At 34.0% G+C, this 22,109-nt stretch overlaps 2 protein-coding genes across 3 annotated transcripts in view; one reads left to right on the forward strand and one right to left on the reverse strand.

The window, feature by feature from the left end:
- Positions 1-987: 987 nt before the first annotated feature.
- LOC115449362 (ras-related protein Rab-9A) lies at positions 988-15,975 on the reverse strand. Its single transcript, XM_030177163.2, has 4 exons — positions 15,499-15,975; positions 9,011-9,211; positions 5,178-5,320; positions 988-2,623 (listed from the first exon to the last, which is right to left on the reverse strand). Exons 1-4 carry the CDS (start codon positions 15,697-15,699, stop codon positions 2,491-2,493), a joined length of 678 nt encoding a protein of 225 aa, XP_030033023.1. The 5' UTR covers positions 15,700-15,975; the 3' UTR covers positions 988-2,490.
- Positions 15,976-18,312: 2,337 nt separating this feature from the next.
- Positions 18,313-22,109, forward strand: part of LOC115452202 (nuclear hormone receptor FTZ-F1 beta-like) — a 68,106-nt gene continuing 64,309 nt past the window's right edge. For both annotated transcript variants that reach the window (XM_037444667.1, XM_037444668.1), the window contains exon 1: positions 18,313-18,710. The gene's annotated coding sequence lies outside the window, so the exon portion shown is untranslated. The remainder of the gene's footprint in view (positions 18,711-22,109) is intronic.

Raw genomic sequence — 22,109 nt, forward strand, 5'->3', positions numbered from 1 at the left:
GCCTTTCTACGTGCTGAATCGAATAGGCTATGTCTCATTTTAACACAATAATGTATAAACCCAAGTATGCAAACATTCATTTATAAATCTAATATTTTTCGGAATTGTAGTCTTTCTACAAAATAATACATTTTAATAGATCGGTCTATTTAAAAATTGTAAGAAATAGTTAAACTCCCAAAAAAAGATCTAGATATTGAAAATTAAAGAACACAATATAAATTCTAAATACATACAATAATACATTAATATTTTTTTCGATAATTTAATAGGGTGACAAGATAGGTATTTATTTTTAAAATACATTTTTTGTGCGTACATACTTGCAAAAATTTTATAATAAATATCAAATGCAAATTTTCCGAAATAATTTGTTAAATAATTTTTCGAAATAATTAACAGTCATATCCCATACATACATTTTAATTGATACTTTTAAGGCAGAATACACAAGGGTTTTGTAGTGACATTTCTACAGAATAATTCATGAGAACCTTCGAGACACTTTGAATCACTTTTTATGTTAGAAATTCGAATTATCTGTAGAATTTCCACTTATAAACTGTATACTGATTTAATTACCTTGAATACATTTGATAATATCAGATAAATGGAGGTAGAATAATCCATCTTATCCTAAATATGCTACAATTAATATGTATCTAATCACACAATAACTGTTATAAGTGCAGTTACACATCATATCAAAACAACTCGAAAAGCAAATTATAAACACTATGCTACATGGCAATAAAGTGCATATTATCTTCTAAAAGTCGCTTTACGAAAGCGAACTTCATGCCGATTACGCTACAAATATACTTTAAAAATGTATGAAAACATAAAAAAGACTTATAATATTTAAAATGGAAATATATTTCCAATATCAATAAAAAGCTTTGTAATAGCAATTCCACACGGCATAGTGCCTCGTTGCAATCCGCCGGTGTGGCTACACCTTTACAATTTGTATTGCCAACTTTAAAAAAACATGGGACGGTTTTTCTACCATGCTGGTAGAATTTTGTGGTACATTTTCGCAACCATAGTTTTAAGAAGCAAACTAAAAATCATAAACAAACATACCGTCTTCAAACCTCAATATTTTCACTCGCATATAAATTCTTTGGTATATAAAATATAACCTTTTTTCGTACGAATAAAATGGAATGTTAAAATAATGCACTTCGTCTCGTATTGGACCATTCCAAAACATACATCGTCACAACCAAAACGTCTTTGATTGGGTAACTAACATAAAATAACAGTAAGAACGCCAATATCATTTCATAATCACGATTCAATACTTTAAGTATGACGTATAATAGTAATATTTTTCACGCAAGATATCGGATAACCGGCAAAATACAATATTATGTGGTAGAACCATGCTGTTTGCCAGTTTTACCTGCGCGCACGGGCAGTTTCGACCGTGGAGTTACCACTGCTATATAAGACCGACATGAAGTAACAAAATTTGTTTGCAAATAATGAGGCCAGTAAGATTGTCGGAGACTCATATGCGACCTTTTTTTACAAACGATCTCAATCTTAATTATCGATCCGATCCCTGGAATAAACCAATCAAAATGTCATTTGTAATGTCGAAAACTTTATTTTAATTTGTCCATTTCGAGATCGATCGAAAAAGCGATTTGGATCGTTTATCAAAATCATTTGATTATAATTAGACAATAATGCTTATGTTTGTATTTCTCTCTCAATAAATTACAACTAGCACTATCCCCACACCGAGTTGAGTGATATCTAACCTATTAAGTAAAATACACTGTATATTATGTAATCAATACGTATTTACATTTAACGATAATTTAGGCCCCTTAGCAAGATTCTGTATAAATTAATTCCGTTTCATAGTCTCTATTGCAGAGTATTAGTAACATTTGAAAATCACGAGTGATATTTAATTGGCATTTTGATTAAATATTTACCTTTCTAGTTGTATTTTATACAGTGCCCGTTAAGCAACAAAAAGTATTGAATATTCTTATTCTTATAAGTATATTGGTGCATGTTTTAGTAACTTTATTTAGAATTTTCTCTATTTAAACCTATTCACAACTATCGACCAATTTTTTAAATCTTTATGAGATTGTTTCAAAACCATTGTTTATCGATATTAGACAAATATCGTTACGAGAAATTGATTTAATATTCCTAAAATCCGATTAAAATATTGTTTCACGACTGACTTCAATAAACGATCCCATTATTTATATTCAGATCGAACTTAAAAATAGACATAGAATAAGAAACCATTATGCAATGGAATCAGTTTGTCTTAAATGTTAACAAACAACTTATTTGGATTGGTTCATTCTACATATTCACTATATAACATTTGGGACCGTTTATTCATTTCTGCAAAGTCGATAAACTCCTCTAATCGATATCGATAAACAAAATCACTAACCTACATTAAGGCCGCTTATTCGCTATAAGCAATCCACACATCTTTCAAGCCCTGTTTCATATGTCGCTAAATCTGGAGCAGCAAGTGGCCCGGAAGCCCGAGGTGGGCCCTCGTCCGTGTAACGTCACAGTGTCAGGATGATGCATTAGGTTCAACTCTTTCTCTGCCCGCTGCTCTAGTTCTACCCACCTGGAAAACAATATACTCTGATTTAGTAAGTGTGTTTTCCGTCGATTCATTCGGCCTAATGGTGTGCTTGTAATTTATCGATAACATCTTTCATCAAACCCTGTGCACAACTTTACTATCAAAATGATTACACTGCAGTCAAAACAAAATTTTAATAACCACAAAAACTAATTTCGTAGTCATTACAATATAATTATTGCCCATATAATTATCAACCTATCTGATTGCTATTCCACTCTTCACTTAAAGGTTCCAATATCATACAGATAGATAATATGTGCACCCGCAAACTGTGGTTTCACAATAATTCTTTCTCATGCATAATACAAAATAAATGATTGACCTGATTTACCAACTGTGACTAATAAACAGGAAAATTTAAAATAACAAAACAAAATAAATTAAACATTGAAATAAAAATAAAGTAATAGCTAAAATTTAAAAAATATATATAAATATAAAATGTAGGTAGGCTGCAAAGTCTTCGAAACGTCATTAGAAAATTATAATACAAAAAAAATATCAATAAAATCCGCAAAATACTTTTTTTTGAATATCTAACATTCAGTATATATATGAACATGATAAATTAAACATAAAATAATGTAAACCAATCCATTAACATGTCGAGAGAAAAGCCAGCCATCCTTATAGTGAAGTTATTACGAAAACCAGAAGCAATTCATTATAATGCTTAATGAAGCAGATTAATAGCAATTTGTTCTGGTGGACCGGTTAAATTATCAACGGACAGCAGTCAGGGCGATAGCCGAAGTAACTTCGGAACGTTCGGAAATAAAAAGAGATTCATCTTTGGAAACGAGAAATAATTGTATACATGGTTTTAAAATCAAAAGAAAGGTTTATTTATGACCAATTGATTATATTTCGATGTCAATTGATTTCGTTGCCAACAGCCGCAATGCGGTCCAAAACGGTTAAAGGAAATACGTAACTTGACTTGTGAAAATGTCGCACTCACCGAAGAGTTAGAAGCCGTTGGGAACATTCCAATTAAATGTTTGACTTTTTCTTTAATTTAGAGATATAAGAGGTCTTTCAAAATGCCTTATCAAGGCGAAGACTTTGTAAGAATTGTGTTCAGGTAAATTACTAGATAGTTATTAGATCGGTCTATTTTTTAGTAAATCTTAAATCCCATAATTTTATAAAATAGATTTGCTGTCGCATAACTATGTGTCTGGGTAACCTACTCCTTATCTCTCAACTTGAAGAAATGTTTTCCATAGTAACATTTAATAAAGCAGAATTAATGCAATCTTATTTCTATCTTAATAATACTATAAATCTTATCTTACTTTTGACTGATATTATAAATTCGAAAGTCAGTGAACATTTTTGTTCACTGACTTTTGGTTGTTTATTAGAAGTAAATACAGAAACAGCTGAACGCATTTAGATGTTTCGCACACGGGTAGATCATATCCTAGATTAACACATAGGTTTCTGTTTATCCTGGTATTTTTCTGCCATGGGAAATGATGGATTGTTTAAAAATATTTGACGTAGGTGTCATCTAAATGGTGTTATTGAACCCTACAGCGTTTTAATGACTTTATTAGCCAGGTCGGCGAAGCTGCGAGCAACATAGAATGTTTGTATATATATGGAAAATTCTTACGAGAGGAAAATCGAAACCGAAGGCGACCTACCTACACAATGTCAAATTACGTAAGTGCAACAAACTTGACTGCCGGAAACCAATGCAAACAGTTACTTATGTAATAACTGCGGCACGTGAAAAATATTACGTCACTAGTTGTTGCTTACGGCTACGCTCGCGCGGAATATCGCCCTGTGTACTTATCAGAGAGGAAAAACAGCCTATTTATTAATTCCACACATAGTGTAACTGTATGTCAAATATCGTCCAAATCCATTCAGCAGTTTTTGCGTTTACTTCTAACAAACAACTTTGCACACTTTCGCGTTTATTATATATTATTTATTTACTAAAAAGTAAAATTTAATAAGATTTCACGTTGTCAAATTAATGAATACAAATGATGACAAGAACTGGATCGAATATTTATTTATGACGATATAAATAATCAAGAAAATTATTTTTACCGCCTACGTGTAATTAATAATTAATTACATATTGATTTGACCCTGTTTTAGTTAGTGAAAGGTTTATGTCGGCCGTGGGACGCCTTAAAATAATGTTAACCCTGTAATCATAATAGACGTAAAGGGATTCTGTTTTAAAAATAATTTGAATAATAACACAAAATAATAAAAACGAAAACATGGAAATCTATGACAATTAACGACGTACAAAGACGTATTTACAGCGCCGCAAAGAAAACATTTAAGTACAATTTTTTTTACTGAAACCAAAAGCTTATGATGACCTATTTCATTTTATTTCGAGAACATTGTCTTACGGCATCTAAATTCTAAATGATGATCACATTATGGGACCACAATGAAATCAAATATGCTATTATGATCTATAGTATTGATTATAATTTTATTTAATTCTCCGACATTTATATTTTTAGGTAATAAAAATGTATATTGTGATATTTACCTCTGGACAGCCATGGAGAACGCTTCGACCACATTATTATCGTTCTTAGCCGACGTCTCTATGTATGTGGCGATTTTATTGTCCTCGCACCACTGTTTCAGTTGTTCGTACGACACTTCTCTGTCTTTCGATGATACGTCAGACTGCGAACAATTACCAAAGATTATATTAATATGCTTGAATACGACTAACCGTAATTTTCAATGAACGATCCTAATCGCTTTTTTCGATCTATTTCAAAAATGGACCAATGAGAACAAAGTTTTTTGGCATGTTTACAATAGATTTATTTTGATTGGTTGATTCTCGGAATCGGATTGAAGATTGAGATTGGGATCTTTTATTGAAAACGGTTATTAACTGATGTCAAACTATATACGACAACTTAAGCTTTGTGTATTAAATAGTTTAATACGTTAAATATCTTCTTGATACATTTATTAATCCGTTGCTATATCACATATATGAATATTAGAAATTCGTAAATTATATAAATGTTGAATAAAGTTTACATGTCCGTTTACTACCTGTTCGCGGTAAAACTGCCAAACCGATTCAAATGATAATTCGCTGAATGAATACTTAAACTTTGGACAAAAACATGATTTTGCTTTTATCTCGAAAAATGCGCAGTTTTCTAAAGATACGCGTCGAAACCGCTGACAAAGGCTATTCAGTAATAATAATACGAATAACACAAAGCCCTGACCCAGTTTTCTTTATGCAAATACCATTTAAACGATCGTTATCATTAAAAATTCCGCATGCCCCCAACGGGTCAAACATCATTTTAGCTTTTTTTATTTTTTAGAGAGAAATAGTCGTCCCGTTGGTAGAATCGGTACAGTATACCAGACCACAGTATTGAAGTTCAGTAAAGGATTAAAGGGAGGAAGTCATTGAAAAAAGTTAAATAGTGAACTCAGTAAATGGAACTTATCAATCATTAGAGTAAAATATCCATTTCTGGTATTCAAAGTTTTACCACTCAAATTTCTATTGAAAAAATATTTCGAGTGAAAACTTGATTCAATTTCATGCAGAAGTGTTTCCGTGATGCGCGTACAAACCTACAGACAGCCAAAAAAACCTAAAAACTTATTTTGGCTTATGAAGCTCTAATAAAGACCCCTTAGTTTTCCTTCAATATCTATAAAGTACAGACATCGGTCTCTTAAAATTTTATTATACGTAAAGATGTTTATGACATTCGTAACTTTTCCATAATATGTAATTGTTTTGTTAGTCATCTCACACCAGACAAACGGCGCTGTTACGTTCTACACAGACTGCCATCCCATCCAATAATAAGTTAATTGACTCATCAGTTTGGTCATTAAAACCATTTATTCTCGCAATAACTATAAATAGATTAAAAAGGCCACAATATTATACAATACGTGTAGGTACTAGGTATGCGGTCGATGTGGTCGGATAGTGTTGCTCCAATGACAAATAATTTGATTCTTTACGCGTGCGAAGGGTTATAACCTTCAAAGGTTTCCTTGTTAATTATATTACGTAAATGTGATGTGCCCGACTTTATATACAAATTGTAGTCCTCGCGAAATGTAGCTAATGTAAAATTATTAACAAAAATATTTAGTGTTATGTATCTTTAGCAATCAAACGAATTCTGATAATTATCTCCAAATCGATATCGAAAATAATACAATATAAAAAATAATTAATGACCATTACAATAAAAAAAATTGATTAATCCGTTTTGTGATCGATCCATAGGTATCAAGTACTGCAAAATGTTCAGTTTTGTTTATACATATATTTACGACTATCGATAAGTCACATCCGAACTTCAAATACAAGAATAAAACCACAATAATCGTTAAACCCAAGTTTCATAATGACATTTCATCCGAATCCAAATTGGCGTGTAAACAGCTCTAGTACAAGGCAAAGTCATAAAGAGCGCGTGATAGCAGACAGGCGGTAAAGCCGATGAGATTACTATGCGCCTTCGCTGGCCCTGACCTTTGCTGGTACACGCAACGGAAAGTTACGCACGACGCGATAGTTTTCAGGTTTTGATGGAATTTTATCTATATCAGTGGCTAAATGTGACATTTTCCGAAAGAAAACCCGACATATAGGTACTACTAATAAGTATAACTGCGGTTTGCAAATCGTTCCAATGATAACTAGATTTTACATAAGTTGCGAAGGGGAAGCCGATAGACATCGGGTTATGGAACCTTCGCCATTGATCTACACAATGCTCAAGGAGGGATATAATTTAACTTTTATGAAAAATAATTTGTAATGCCGTTTTGTTGAGTTTTCTGCACCGAATTTGTACCAATAGAGATACTTAGAAAATTGATACTTCATGTTTAATTTATTCTCAGGAAATTATTTCCGTTTGAATATGCCATACCTATTTGTAAACGAGGTTTATGGCTCACTAAGTGTTGTTCGCGGTTTCGCCCGTGTGATTAGCCTTTCGAACTTTTGTAGCGAAGGCCCTAAAACACGGTACGACGTCAGCGCCATCTCTTTAAATATTCAGATGATAAATATAAATTATTTTCTATGGGAGCAAATTACGGGGATATTTAAAGTAGTGCATAGACATGGGGTAGGCGCGTGTCAAATTCCACACAAATCCGTTCAATTGCTTGCGCGTTTATTTTTAACATTTTCATAAACATTCGCATTTATAATATTTAAAAAATATAAGTAAAATGCAGTGGCAAACGGTCCATATAAGCCCGATTCATGCCGGCTTCCCTTTCGTAACTTATTGAAAATATAATTTTCATTGAAAATATTTTGAGACTACATTAATAGTACTTATAATACTTATAATACTTATAGTACTTATAATATGTTGTGTCAGGTTCCCTTTTGGAAAATGTCACTCTTCGCCAAAGGTAAGATGATCGAATTTTAAACCATATCTCTCTCTAGTCGGCCCCCTATATCTGAGGATCATGGTCAGCATCAGGGTTGCACCTGGAGCGGATGATCTGCCTCCACCGGTTTCTGTCCAGCGCGTCTTACAGTTGTGTAGAATTTAGACGATGAGTCTTTTACTTGGTCGGTTCATCTCGTTGATATACGACCGCGCAATAAAACAAATACAAAACCATATACAATGATGTAAATAAATTTTACTGCGGTTTTATACACAGGAACTGATCTAAGCCGTAGAATCAAATCGAACTATAAATGTAAACTATAACTTGAATTGCTAAGCGAAATTAAATATAGTAAAACTGGTTCCTATCTCTGTGACCTATACGGAATTTAAAATTACATATTTAAAATTGTTATTAGTTTAAATTATACAGTTGAGGTAGGTATGAGTTTCACAAGCCGATTGTAATTTGTAATGCATACAATAATCCTAATGTAGAGTTCTTTTCTTTTATGCGGAGACACACACCTTGTTAATAATAACTTGGATATTATACACTGCACAAAAAGCGACGGTAGGACGTGATTTAGCGTTTTTTGACCACAGACAAAAGTCTTACTAAATCATCGCGGTGCGTTTACTGTCGATATCACCACACTTGCCTTTGCTCAGCTGTAGGTAAAGCAGCGAGACTATGACATTAACTAAAACGAAATAAACATTCCGATTTTATTGATTCGTTCAATTTCGTATAGTTCTAAATACCATAATAACATCCTTAAATATTATAAAACGAAGTCCCCCGCGGCGTCTGTCTATCCCTGAAAGAGTGAGACCTTGCGAAGGACAAGACTACTTTTTTCCCAGGGAAAATGTATAGCTGGACTACCTCGGAATAACTATCACGCGGTCGAAGCCGCAAACAAAAGCTAGGTATAAATAAAATACCACCTACCTTATTCCCCACAACCATGAAGGGGTATCGTTCAATACCGTTCTTCACTCCAGCGTAGTGTAAAAACTCATTTAACCACATCTTTATATTGTTGAAAGAGCTTCGGTCGTCGATGGCATACGCCAATATGCATATATCGGAGCCCCTGTAAAAGGGGGTCCGAAGAGATTTGAACCTCTCTTGTCCAGCTGTGTCCCATACCTGGAATAAATGATTATGTGTAGAGAAACAAATATGTTTTAAATGGTTGTTGATGGTGGAAATAGCTTTTATATAGATTCGACCGTTCAGCAAGTAAAGATGGGTAGAAGGCCCAAAATACTAGAATTATGTGAATTGCAACGCCTGGTATCTAATGCGTACCTAAGATTCTGATTAAATTGATCTAAAAAGATAGTCTCTAGTGGTGTGATATGAACGAGTTATAAACATTAGGTTAGGTAAATGACACTAAGACGGTCAAATACATTGGGGATAATGATGCACAAAACAAAACTTTGAATGCATTATTTAATGGATTTCATTCCATAATAATTATTTATATGGTTGATTATGTTAACATATTCCAGAGTTTCATATTTGAAGTATAACTTTCTCGCATTAATCGAAACATCGTGCGAACACGCACAACATACGAAGCAAAATGTAATTGTAAAAATATAAGTGCACATCGATAAATAAATGTACATATTATCTTTGGTGGATAAACAACTTGATACTTAAATAAATACAGATGCGTTAGGTGTGGTGTAATATTCCATTAAAAAACGTAAAATTGAGATATACTCAAAATAATAAGATATTAAATTTTGTCCAACGAACAGCAACAGCTGATGTTGAAAATAGCAACAACAGGATTGTCCACATTGCCAGAATACTAAGTAAAGACATTATGTTTTAGAAATTCAACAACATATTATTATATTTAATGTAAATACATTATAATTAAGCTAATTTATTGTCAAGAAATGACATCCGATTTATTATATCAAATACATTTCCTAGGTTAATATCAGTAATAGCAACTCTAAACTTTCCTCAAGATAGTCACGTAACTAAAACTAACAACAAATAACAATGCCTTCAACTCTATTCACGACCCAATAATAGCTCTAACACATTCAATTATAATATATCGGCGTCTTGATGTTCATCATCTCATCATCATCATCATCTCAGCCACATGAAGTTCACTGCTGAACATAGGCCTCCCTCAAGGATCTCCACGTTGACCTGTTGGAAGCGGCCTGCATCCAGCGACTTCCTGCGACATTAGCCAGGTCGTCCGTCCACCTTGTCTTGATGTTCAGGGTGACATTATTAAGGAAAATGCAACTGTTTTTTTGTACATTGAAACAGCCTTTGAATAAGAATTTGGCGCAATTCGTGTAACCAGTAACAGGTTTAGGACTTGTCCGTACTTTCTGTAATTTCACTCGCTTATGCAATGAATTGGCTGAGATGCTTATTAACTTTGTTCGGTTTTACTATTATTATAATTAAAGTTGTGTAATATGTCGAAATAACAGTGGCAAACTTGCTTTTAGAAAGGTGAAGTTCAAACCTGTCTCACTATTTAAAAGAAGCCTTATGAACTTGTAGTTTACGAAATATGTTAAGATATTACTGCAATTCATTTGATAGCAGCGGTCATATAACCCGATTTCTACCGGCTTCTCTTTATATATAAATAGAATGAATAATTTTCATAGAAACTAATTATCATCAGAACGATTTGCAGACCGCATTTATGTACTTATATTAGTTTCAATATGTCGTGTCCCTTTCGGAAATTTTCACCTTTCGCCACTGTTTGGTATTATATCATTTGTGTACCCGGTAGCCTCGTGAGCCAATTCAACATAGCCGCGCTCGAACACGCCACGGGACGAGTTGCTTTTTGTCGGATTTTAGGAACGCGAAAGGGGTTACAGTGGTGCGCGCGTGAGTTTTACATGCTATCCAAGAACCGAGTTGAGGCGGATCGCTTGCCGCGCACAGCACCCGAGCTCTAGATAAAAATTCATACCAAAAATGGATCGCGCTGCGCTCAGGCGTCATGCCGCACACGAACCCGGCGCGCATAATCAATACGAAGCTAAGTTTCGGTAGTTTTAAAGATCTTTTTATAGTATAAGGATGGAAAACAAGCAACTTTGAATCAGTTATTTATCGTTCCATTATAAAACAAGTTGAGTTCGTCTAGGAACTTGCTACGATGGGACAGGTAGGTCTATTTGATCCTCCGTCGAACTATAAACCGTCTGTTAATTATATAACGTGTTTTACTTTGTGTAAGCTTGCTGAACAAGAAGCACCATTGATATTTGCGATATGACGAGCTCAGGCCTCAAAGTCCTAATTGGAGTATACATTTCATATCATGTTCATAAAAAATATGTTAACTTGGAGGCCAAGACCCAAACCCTGAAGACTGGCTATTCAAAATATTGCCAACCAGCTACATTATTAAAGGGACCAAAAGAAAATAACAATGCAGATGAACTTTATCCTTATTGTATGGTGATAAAGGCGATCAGTAGTCAAGGATTATTTGCGCCGCGCCACGCCGCGTCATTATTTGATTGTGCATTAGCGCATGTGAGGACATTAAGTGCAAAGTCCTTTAACTTAACGAATCAGTAATTTAACGTCGACCTTGTTTCTTTTCTGAATTAATGACTTGCTTCTTGTTTTTATTTGTAAAGAAGGTTATTCTTGTTGCAAATTATAAAGTTATTTTTATGGAACCAAATTTTGATCAACTTCATTTTTTAATGCCAGCAATTTAGAATCCAGACATTTTTGATCGAAATAAAATTAGTTCATTATTAAACGGTAAATGAAGCCTAATAAAAGAGAAAAAAAAACATTTTGGTCAAAGACAATGAATAGCTACTAGTCCGCTACGGTAAAAATGAGTATTTACATTAAAAGTTTCTCTCTTGCCCGTAACCATGCAAAACGAGATAGTACTAGAGAAATCCGACTCGTACGCTATATATAAAGTAAATCTAAACTATTAGACCGTTCACATCCGCCATAGAACTATTATCGTGGTAAATAAACGTGTTCTCTTGTAGGTAGTACATTGAAATAAGCGTGGGGAAAACCCAGCTGATTATCGCATAAATTTTAATTTAGCGGTATAAAAAATATATATAATTATAAGACTTAATTTTATGATTGCATATTTGATAACGAATATAGAATGATAAACGCGTACGTGTTTTTGGCGAGTCAATTTAGTGAAGTATACGAGAGTCTATTTATTGTGCACAGTTAGCAGGGGTGAAGGATGCAATTTTTCGAAACTAATAGTATGCATAAATGCGGTGTGGAATTCGTTATAATAATTAATTTTTTTGGGTCTTGAGCTTCGCCATCGGAGGGTGATTAATTTTTTTATATGTATGTTTTTTTCTTTTTTAAATGTATATGTAAATATGTAAAAAAAAACACCTTAAAAATAAATAGAATTGACCATTATATTTTACATAGATTATTTGACAAAAGAAGCCGATAGAAATCGGGTTATATTGACCCTTCGCCACTGTTAGAATGACTTTGTTTATTTCTGCCAAATATGAAACGACGTTCTAACATGTTTTTTTACGATTTACCGCCATTTTAATAAATTATCCCAATCGCTTTTTTTAATTGTATGCGAATACCGACCAATCAGAACAAAGTTTTGTTTGACATGCTTAGAAATTATTTATTAATTGTAAGAGTGACCCTGATCAACATTTAATCTGTGCAGTTAGTATAGATTCGATTATGTCTGCCGCTGTGAAATCTTTTGTATTCAGTTTATGATAAATATCATAGATAATATAATATCTAAGAATCACAAAAGAACAGGGTTAGATGGTATTTTTATGGGCAGGTAAGACTCTCGCCTTTAGCACATTAGGGTAAGCCAAAGGCGCAAATAAGTATGGTCAACCAGCTGCTAATAATGTTATTAAGTGGCGTACATATAAAAAAGAAGAATTTAAATATGGTTCTCTTTCTCATCAATTTATATTTAATTGATAAAAAATATGTATCTGATATGATAAAATTTATGTCAATTTTTATCGGTATTACATCTTTAATAAAGCAGTGTGTAGCTCAATTAAATCATAATGTAGGTGCCAATGAATAAAACCACATAAATTTACATGTGTTAAACGAGTTCCAAGGCGATCAATAATATTTTTTACTCAGTCAATAATATTATGCATTAAAAATCTAAATATATTCGATGGTTTTTTTTATGAAAATTGTTAGAATAATTCAAACATGAGTTTGATCGCTGATCATTACTAATAAACTCTGTAGATAAAATAATGTACTGTCAATTATATCAACAAAATGATTTTATATAGGTTTTCTATATTTTTATTTGTCATATTTCATTTGAGTTTATCCTTGCATTACTAAGGATATTTTAATTATAACATATATTCTGTTTTTATTTATTTATTTTAGGTTTGCCAGCAGATTAAACATTGAATTTACACAGGATATGTATAACAATGGGGGCATTCCATGTGAAGCGGGCACATAAAAAAATTCGATGTCTCAGATTTTCGTTATATTTGATTATGTTATACCTGTACATGTCCTCGATCCAGATACAAAATATACAGATACAAATATTTTTAAAGTATAAAGTCTGGTTAGCGAGTTAAAGGACTTTGAAGTTTTGACTGGCCGGCTGGTATCAGCCACTTCGAATCCAATTATCAAGTTTTTAAATGTAACAATAAAATAAATAAAGCAATTAAATAAATACTTCATTCAATGAGCTTTTTATTGTATTTTTGGAAATTGAAAAAATATTTTTTTTCTTTGAAAAAAATATGTTTTAAAGTTTCAAATTTGAATTTCACAAAGTTGGCATATTTATATATATTTTATTTTTATTTCTAAAAATAGCTACTATTATAAAGATAATCCCTGCGAAGTTGTTTAGGAGCTAGACCAATTAGAGTGCCGAAGCGTGGCAGTCGCCAGAAAGAGCGTAGTAGTAAAAACTTTGAATTAAACTAAATACTTTAGATCAGAGTATTTTATCATGTTTTGCATTGCTCTAAGGATTCAATAACATCTGATTATAATATAAAAAAATATATTTATATTACTGACGCTGCACATTCTTAAGAATACACTTAGGTGTGTCTGCATATAAAAACTTATCAATTACATAAACAAATAAGCCACTAATCTTATCAAACCACTGCACTGAAAAGTTTTACAAGGAAAATTAAGGATGTAAATGACAATTAATATATTTGTGATACATTTTAATTTATAGGTTGACTGAAACCGATCAGCCCTTTGACTAAGAGGATGTCAGGTTTCATTAACACCAGTTGCGACCTTAACTAAGGCATTGCAAGGGTTTGGACAGCAGGTCTTAAAATGTTCTTTTTACCCAATTGCTGAAAGAGAGAACTCATTTTTCATTAAACTAATTATAAGTGCAAGCGCTGGGTGGTTATCCCATTCGCCTCTCCCTAATACTGCAAACCTGATTGGTAATCACTTTCGGGAACTGTGCATTTTAGTGAAATAAATCTGATTCTTTGAATAAAACTGAATGAGACAAGCTAGTTATTAGTAACTACACCACCATTGATATAGAATTACAAAGTTCTGAATGGTGGTGAATTAAGCATATATTTGGTGGTTTTCAAGCAACTTGAATTAGATTCTAATGTGATATATTACGTTGAGGTCTTGGCCAACAGCCTGCATATTCAAAGGGTTAATTTTATACTGGCATAAAAAGTGACTTAACTTCACCTACTGGCAAGTGGAGTAGAGTTAGATAAAGTGACTGATAAGAGATGATCTTCCCTCACCAATCAATACACATATGCTAGCTTATTTGCAGCCAGACATACAAGGGACAATCATGGAATGTAATATTTACATGGGCCTCTATAGCGGGTTTTGCACTTTGTGTACAGTGGTCACTATCCATATGAATACCATACCACTAACACTATGAGGTGATGAACATAGCATATAAGTTTCAAGTGCTACAATATGCAGGAACTGAATGATGTTAACTGAATTGTAACTCATTGTAAAGTTTTATTTTAAATAAAGTTTTGTGTTATGAGTATATTGCTTCATTTAGTAATACAATATCTAAAACACCCTGTATATAAATTTTGAAGCATATTGCTAAGATAAATTCTTAATGATTTTATGATACTCACATTCATTTTATTATATAGCAGTAAAAGTTAATTAGAGTTTAACAGTTTAAAGTACAAGATTAATTTCATATTTTCCTGTGTAAACATCTAAGAATTGATACAAATTATATCAGGATATCCTAGGGAACATCACTAAAATAAGACAAAGGACCAATAAGTAAATTGTTTGAGAAACTATACATGAAGACTGGACCGTATTTAAATTCGCTGATAATCACCCACAATCATCCATTTTTAAATAAGCAAATGGCATCATGAAAGTAAACTTACTTGCAAAGTATACTGTTTGTCGTTAACTTCAATAGTCTTGTTCATGAACTCGACACCTATCGTGTGAAAACTGTGGTCATCGAAGTGGTTCGATATAAACCTGCTCATCAAGCAGGACTTGCCTACTCCGCCATCGCCTAAGATCACTATCTTCAGCAAAGTGTTCTTGCTCTGAGTCCTTCGGTCACATTCATCCACCATTATGATAAATCACACATTATCCGCCACTAAAACGATTTTTTACTACCACAGCCTTGGAACTCGCAACAAAATGCTGTTTAATTAATGACTCATTTCCTTATTGCTTTGCTACACGTTTTTTTTACTTGTGAACAGTATTATATAATACCAGTCACAATAGTTGAATTATTAAAAGTTTATTATTATTTCTATAGTAATATTTTTCCGTGTAACACAGCTGTTTTTGCGATTACGGATGTAATAAAAACGTCGAAGATAAAAACATTCGCGGACGTATGTCAAATAGTGATGAGCCTTATTGCGTTACCTTTATACTACTTACTATTTTTAAAATCGACTATATAGTGGTTTGATTAATCTAATCGGTATGTCTTTATGTAAAATATATGTTATACATATCCTAAATAAATACCATCAAATTTGTCTTGTGATTCAAAATTTTTAAGTATTAATATTAACAATAACTGAAAAATTTAGCAACTCAATCAATATGGAGTTTGGTGTAGATAAATGTGCAGTTATTCATGTGAAGCGAGGAGAGGTTGTGGTCTCTGATGACATTCAAATCTCAGAGACTGTAAGACTTAAATCCCTTTCTGAGACGGAAACCTACAAATATCTGGGTATGCCTGAGGCACTGGGTATTGTGAGTGCAGACGTAAAACAATCGGTGAGGGAACGTTTCTTTGGCCGCCTGAGAAAAATACTCAACAGTTTTTATCGGGTGGAAACAAGATTCGCGCCTTCAACGGTTGGGTTATGCCTGTACTCATGTACTCTTTTGGTATACTCAGATGGACTCAGACCGAATTGGACGCCCTGGACAGAAACGTCCGGACTCTACTGACTGCACATCGTATGCACCACCCACGTTCGTCAGTGATGAGATTGTACATCCCGTGGAAATGTGGAGGCCGAGGTTTACTTAATGCTAAGGATTTGCATAACCGCGAGGTGTGCAATCTTAGGGATTATTTCCTTCACAGTGAAGTGGGCATGCATAGGATTGTAGTTATGGTGGATAAAGGATTAACCCCGCTTTCCTTGGCGAAAGAGAACTGGCGGAGACCTCTGGTATTGGGTATAAAGGAGCGCAGGGAAATATGGAAGAGCAAAGAATTACACGGTCGGTTCTATCGGGCCCTTCATGGACCTGATGTGGACCAGCTTGCGTCCGTATCTTGGCTACGTTTTGGTAACCTCTTTGGGGAAACTGAGGGTTTTGTCTTTGCAATTATGGACGAAGTTATCAAAACGAACAATTATAGGAAATACATCCTGAAGGACGGTACGGTCGATATTTGTCGGGCATGCCATCGTCCTGGTGAATCAATCAGGCATGTAATTTCCGGTTGTTCGTATCTTGCTAACGGCGAGTACTTGCATAGACACAACCTTGTAGCCAAGATCATACACCAGCAAATTGCTCTTCGATATGGTCTTGTGTCTTCTGAAGTACCATATTACCAGTATATACCACAACCAGTTCTCGAAAATGATCATGCAACGCTGTATTGGGATCGATCTATTATCACAGACAGGACAATTGTTGCCAATAAGCCTGATATTGTGATAGTAGTTCGATTGTCGCGCCGGGCAATACTTGTTGATGTCACCATTCCGCATGACGATAACCTTGTTAAAGCCGAAAAGCATAAAATATCTAAATATTTAGACTTGGCACATGAGGTTACCGACATGTGGGATGTGGACTCTACAATTATTGTTCCGATTGTCGTTTCTGCGCATGGATTGATACCAAAGAGCCTCGACCAACATCTTCGGAAGCTCTCAATTGGCCGTTGGGTCGGAGGCCAGATGCAGAAGGCAGTATTGCTGGACACGGCGCGCATTGTGAGGCGATTCCTCACTTTGAATCCCTAACCGCCGGTGGCCTGGGTCTTGCGCTTCGCCATCGGAGAGTCATACATTTTTTATATGCATGTTTTTTTAAAAATGTATATGTAAAAATGTAAAAAAAATACCTTTAAAATAAAGAGAATTGACCATACTGAAATAATAATAATAATATATTTAAACTATTAAGCTTGGCTGTATTTTTTCTTTTATATTTATTGCCTATACGGTTTAAAATGATTTCGTCAATGTTGAATATAAAAACATTGTGCAGACTCGGTAGCCAGACTACAATCGGAAAAAATATTAGCTCTAAGATTTATACGTACAACTACAATCAATGAAAAATTAGGAAAAGCGAATAGGCTATAGAATATACAGTTCGGATGTAGACAAACACGCGTCTCGCACATAATATCAAGTTATGGGCATCGAAACGTACGTATGATGTTCAAATGCGCCAAGAAGTTTTAATCGGACTGTACCTTTTATTGTGTTCCATACTACTTAGGTACTCAATATCATTGATTTACTTATGTATATTATGTACAAGTAACTAGCGTTTTAAAATAGTAAGAATAAAATATTGCATAGTGCTGCGCGTCATAATATCGCCTAAATATTAATTATTTATGATCAGAGCCCTCTATTGTAAAACGCAAACTTGCAGAAATAATTTTGAAACGTTAAAGTTGATAACCGCTAGGTGTCATGCTAAGTGTCGACGAATTTACCTTTGTTTTGGCGGCCGTGAGTCGCGAGATGTCATGTTCATTCGCCTGAGCGGCACAACACAACTTATTCCGCTTTGTTTTGCGGAGGTGAGAGGACGTTGTGTGACGATCGCTTGCGTTTGTGCGTTGTGTTCAATGTTTTACTTGTTTTAGAGATTTTTCAGTGAACAGACTATTTAATAAGTAACGAAAAGTGTGTTCCAATTCGAACGAAGACATTGTATGTGTTGAAACCTACGAAGGATAGTTAATTTGCGCAATCGTTGGTGAGACTCGATGTCAATAAACTTGTCGGTTGTATTTTATGGGAAAGGTGTGCCGCATCGTGGTGGTACCTGTTCGCGGCGGGTGGGTGCCGGAGACTCGGAGAGTGGTGCCGGCTACTGAGAGCGATGGAGCGACTTCGAAATTAGGATCGTGGTGAGTAGCATTCAATATAGTTGGGGCGGCATGGTGGCGAGGTGCGATGGGGGCGCGCGGGGCGGTGTGCGCGGGGCGCGGGCAGCGTGCATTCACCTCTGACCCGCGCGCGGGGCGAGCGGCGCTCAAGGTCGGTGCGCCGGCTGAAGGTCGCTGGTCACGTGACGCGAAGGGTGCTACACCCCCGTCCCTCGCGCGCCCTCACGCGCCCTCGCGCCGCCTTCCCTGAACCACTGTTTGTTTGTACACACAATCGTGCACAAAAGTGTTTTCACCCGTTCAACATGCATAATTATTTTAATTATTACATTCCAATAGGAAAAAAATTTAGATTAATAAAAAATATATTAATATTGTCATATTAATGTCCGTCGGAGTTAGAATTAAACAGGTTAACATTGCTTAATAAAAGGAAAAAACACTGTTGATTATAGGAATTTCGAAACGTACGGATCAAGGTCTGAATTTAAACCAAGGTGAACATTCATATGTGACTATTACGTTTTCAAGCGAAACAAAAAGCACAAAAAAAAAAACATGAACATGATATGTTAGCGTTTTAAATGGTTACACAGTTAACATGAAACTCTCCACGAACTAAAATCCAACTTACATAACAGCATACATATTATAATACAAGAAATTTTATTTCCACATTATTATCATTTTGTCTTATCCGGGTTTCGGAATGTTTATACCTACTTATTACTGTTATGTTACTTATATTTATTTCGTTTTATTATATGTATTAAGGTTTTTTGGGTAAACATTTAAATTGTCTTTATTTCTAAAAGAACACATTTTGAAAAAAAACAAAGATGTAACAAGACTATTCATAGTATAATAATACCTGTCTATTTTCTTTATTTGTATTAATGGTACAATACATTTTTTTTATATCTCTCACACGGTTAGGTTATGTATTTTATAAAAACAAATACCTAAGCATAACGTTAATAATTAAAATATTTATTAATCTATGGTTTTGTCCATAGAAATACCATTGTCAGTAACCGGAGCTTACAATGGCCTTTTTGAAAGAAATATTGACCAAAACTGTGACATTTTTTTTCACTCTCTATAAGTACTTAGGGTGCCTATCGCTGTAACTTAAATATTGTAATATTACAGTTTCTGTTTCTAGGAATAAACCGAAAATTTCACAGTCACTCCACGAACACTACAAGACTTAAAACATGCAATAGATGACAATAATATTCAATAATATACCCAGGACATTATTCCCTTTTAAACCAAAATGGCCAAAACCGCAGAAATGATTAGACTAATTCTTTCGGCGTTGGATTGGTTACATAATTTAATGGCGGTCCAATTCCGGATAACGATATATTAATAAGTATATAATGAACGATAATTTAAATTATAATCAACAAAAACTGGCAACATTAAAATAAGTTTTTTTTGTCCAACTATCCGTTCAACAAGTGTTCCAACGTACCTACTGGAGTCTATTTTGAAATCACATTGTCTCATGCGCAGACGGTGCCACATAACGGTATACGTACTATATTATATATGTTGATATATAGACGCGATTTGGTATGCGATTATCATAATATACGAGTGAATATGGCAGCTTTTATTAATAGATTTGTGCAGCTTAAAATTCTATTTATGTTACAGCTATTTGTATTAGCATAAGCTGGTGTACCTTTGAATGCGCTGGCGCTACTGCTTAGAAGATACTAGCTTGTTCTCGCGGTTCCGCCCGTGTGAAAAATTTTCTTGTTAAAAGTCCTGCTATATACTTTTTTGGGATAAAAATAGTCTTTGTCCTTCTTTATGATTAAATTACATGTTAATTTTTAATAAAATCCGTTGGTCGTTTGGCCGTGAAAACTTAACAGACATACATACTTTTGTGTTTTCCTACATGCTTACATACAAAGCGAAGTTCCTCGTCCCATCTGTTTGACGGCGATAAACTCAAAAACTACCAAAAAGTGGTCGATGAAATTTGGTATAATGATAGCTTAAACCCCCTAAGAAGGATATAGCCCAATTTTATCCGGAATACCTTTTTATAAAAGTCCCGCTATATATTTTCCTGGAAAAAGTACCCTACGTACTATTCCAGACTGTCTATCTCTGTACCTAATTTCATCCAGCTCCGTTCAGCCATTCTGTTATGCTTAAGTAACAATCATTCAATTATCGCATTTATATATATAGGTAATCTTAGTATAGATTATTTTAATAACATTTTCACAGGTTAATTTTGTAAATTTGGCAAAGAAACCTGCCAAAAATCGTCAATTATATTGATTAGAACTTTAAGATTACCACGATTTAAATAAATTAACGATAAAGGACAAGTTTATCCGTTATTTGTACGGGGCTTTAAACATTGAAACTGGGAACTGGATTTTAAATCACACGTTTATATCAATTTGCAGAACGTGTCCAGTCTTTTCTTTAAGTTATTGGAAAATTAGCTAAGCTTTTATTGATATATAAACATCATGATGATCCAATGGTGCGCAAAGGCTTTCCCCAACCTCTTGTGATTAGTGTTTTTTTTTGTTTATTTAATCTAGTGACTTTTACGCATAAGCCCCATTGTACTATAATACATATATACATACATAGTACCTACAATCCAATAAATTTATAATTCAAAAATAATTTCGAACTGAGCTCGAACTTGGATGCTGTTTGACTTACATAAGATTTCATAATTCATTAGTTTTACTATTAAAGCATTTAAGCAAGGCGATCCACCGGCAAGTCAGATTATCATAGCTCTAGATTCTTGAAGATGTTGATGTAGCCACGTGCCAGTAAGTGGAAGCGCTACACAGAAGATAGTTTACTCGTTTAAGATGGTAGATCATAACCCGCCACTTTACTTGCTGCTACAAAAAGTGAAATGTACTATATTTATTTATTTGTAGTCGATGATTCACAAACGAACCTCTATAAGTAAACTATGACAGTCCCAAGGTTGGGTTTTATCTTTAAGTATTTACGGGAACCTGAAACAAAATATTAGCTCATACAGCATGATCCAAGGACTTCGATAATTAAGTCAATCATCCATATTTCATAATATACACTCATAACGAATAATTGTATGTGAAAGTTCCTACGCATTCTTAACATATCACCCAACGCTTTTAGTCAACATTACTTTCTTAGTCATTGTCGATGTCCTAGATTTCCCATTTCTATCTTTGGCAAACATAAAAAAACACTTAATCGTATTTTGTGCTGTAATTCGCACCGTATGAAGTGTTTATCTAATCGAAGCGATCGGACAAGCTCAGTGATTCATTATATCGCTACATTTCCAATATATTTTTGTGTTTATAGCGATATATTACAAGTTGAATTCAACAATGATTTGATGTTGTCATTGATATTGCTTTTTGTATACTT

The sequence above is a fragment of the Manduca sexta genome, chromosome 28 (genome assembly GCF_014839805.1).
Source record: "Manduca sexta isolate Smith_Timp_Sample1 chromosome 28, JHU_Msex_v1.0, whole genome shotgun sequence".
NCBI lineage: Eukaryota > Metazoa > Arthropoda > Insecta > Lepidoptera > Sphingidae > Manduca > Manduca sexta.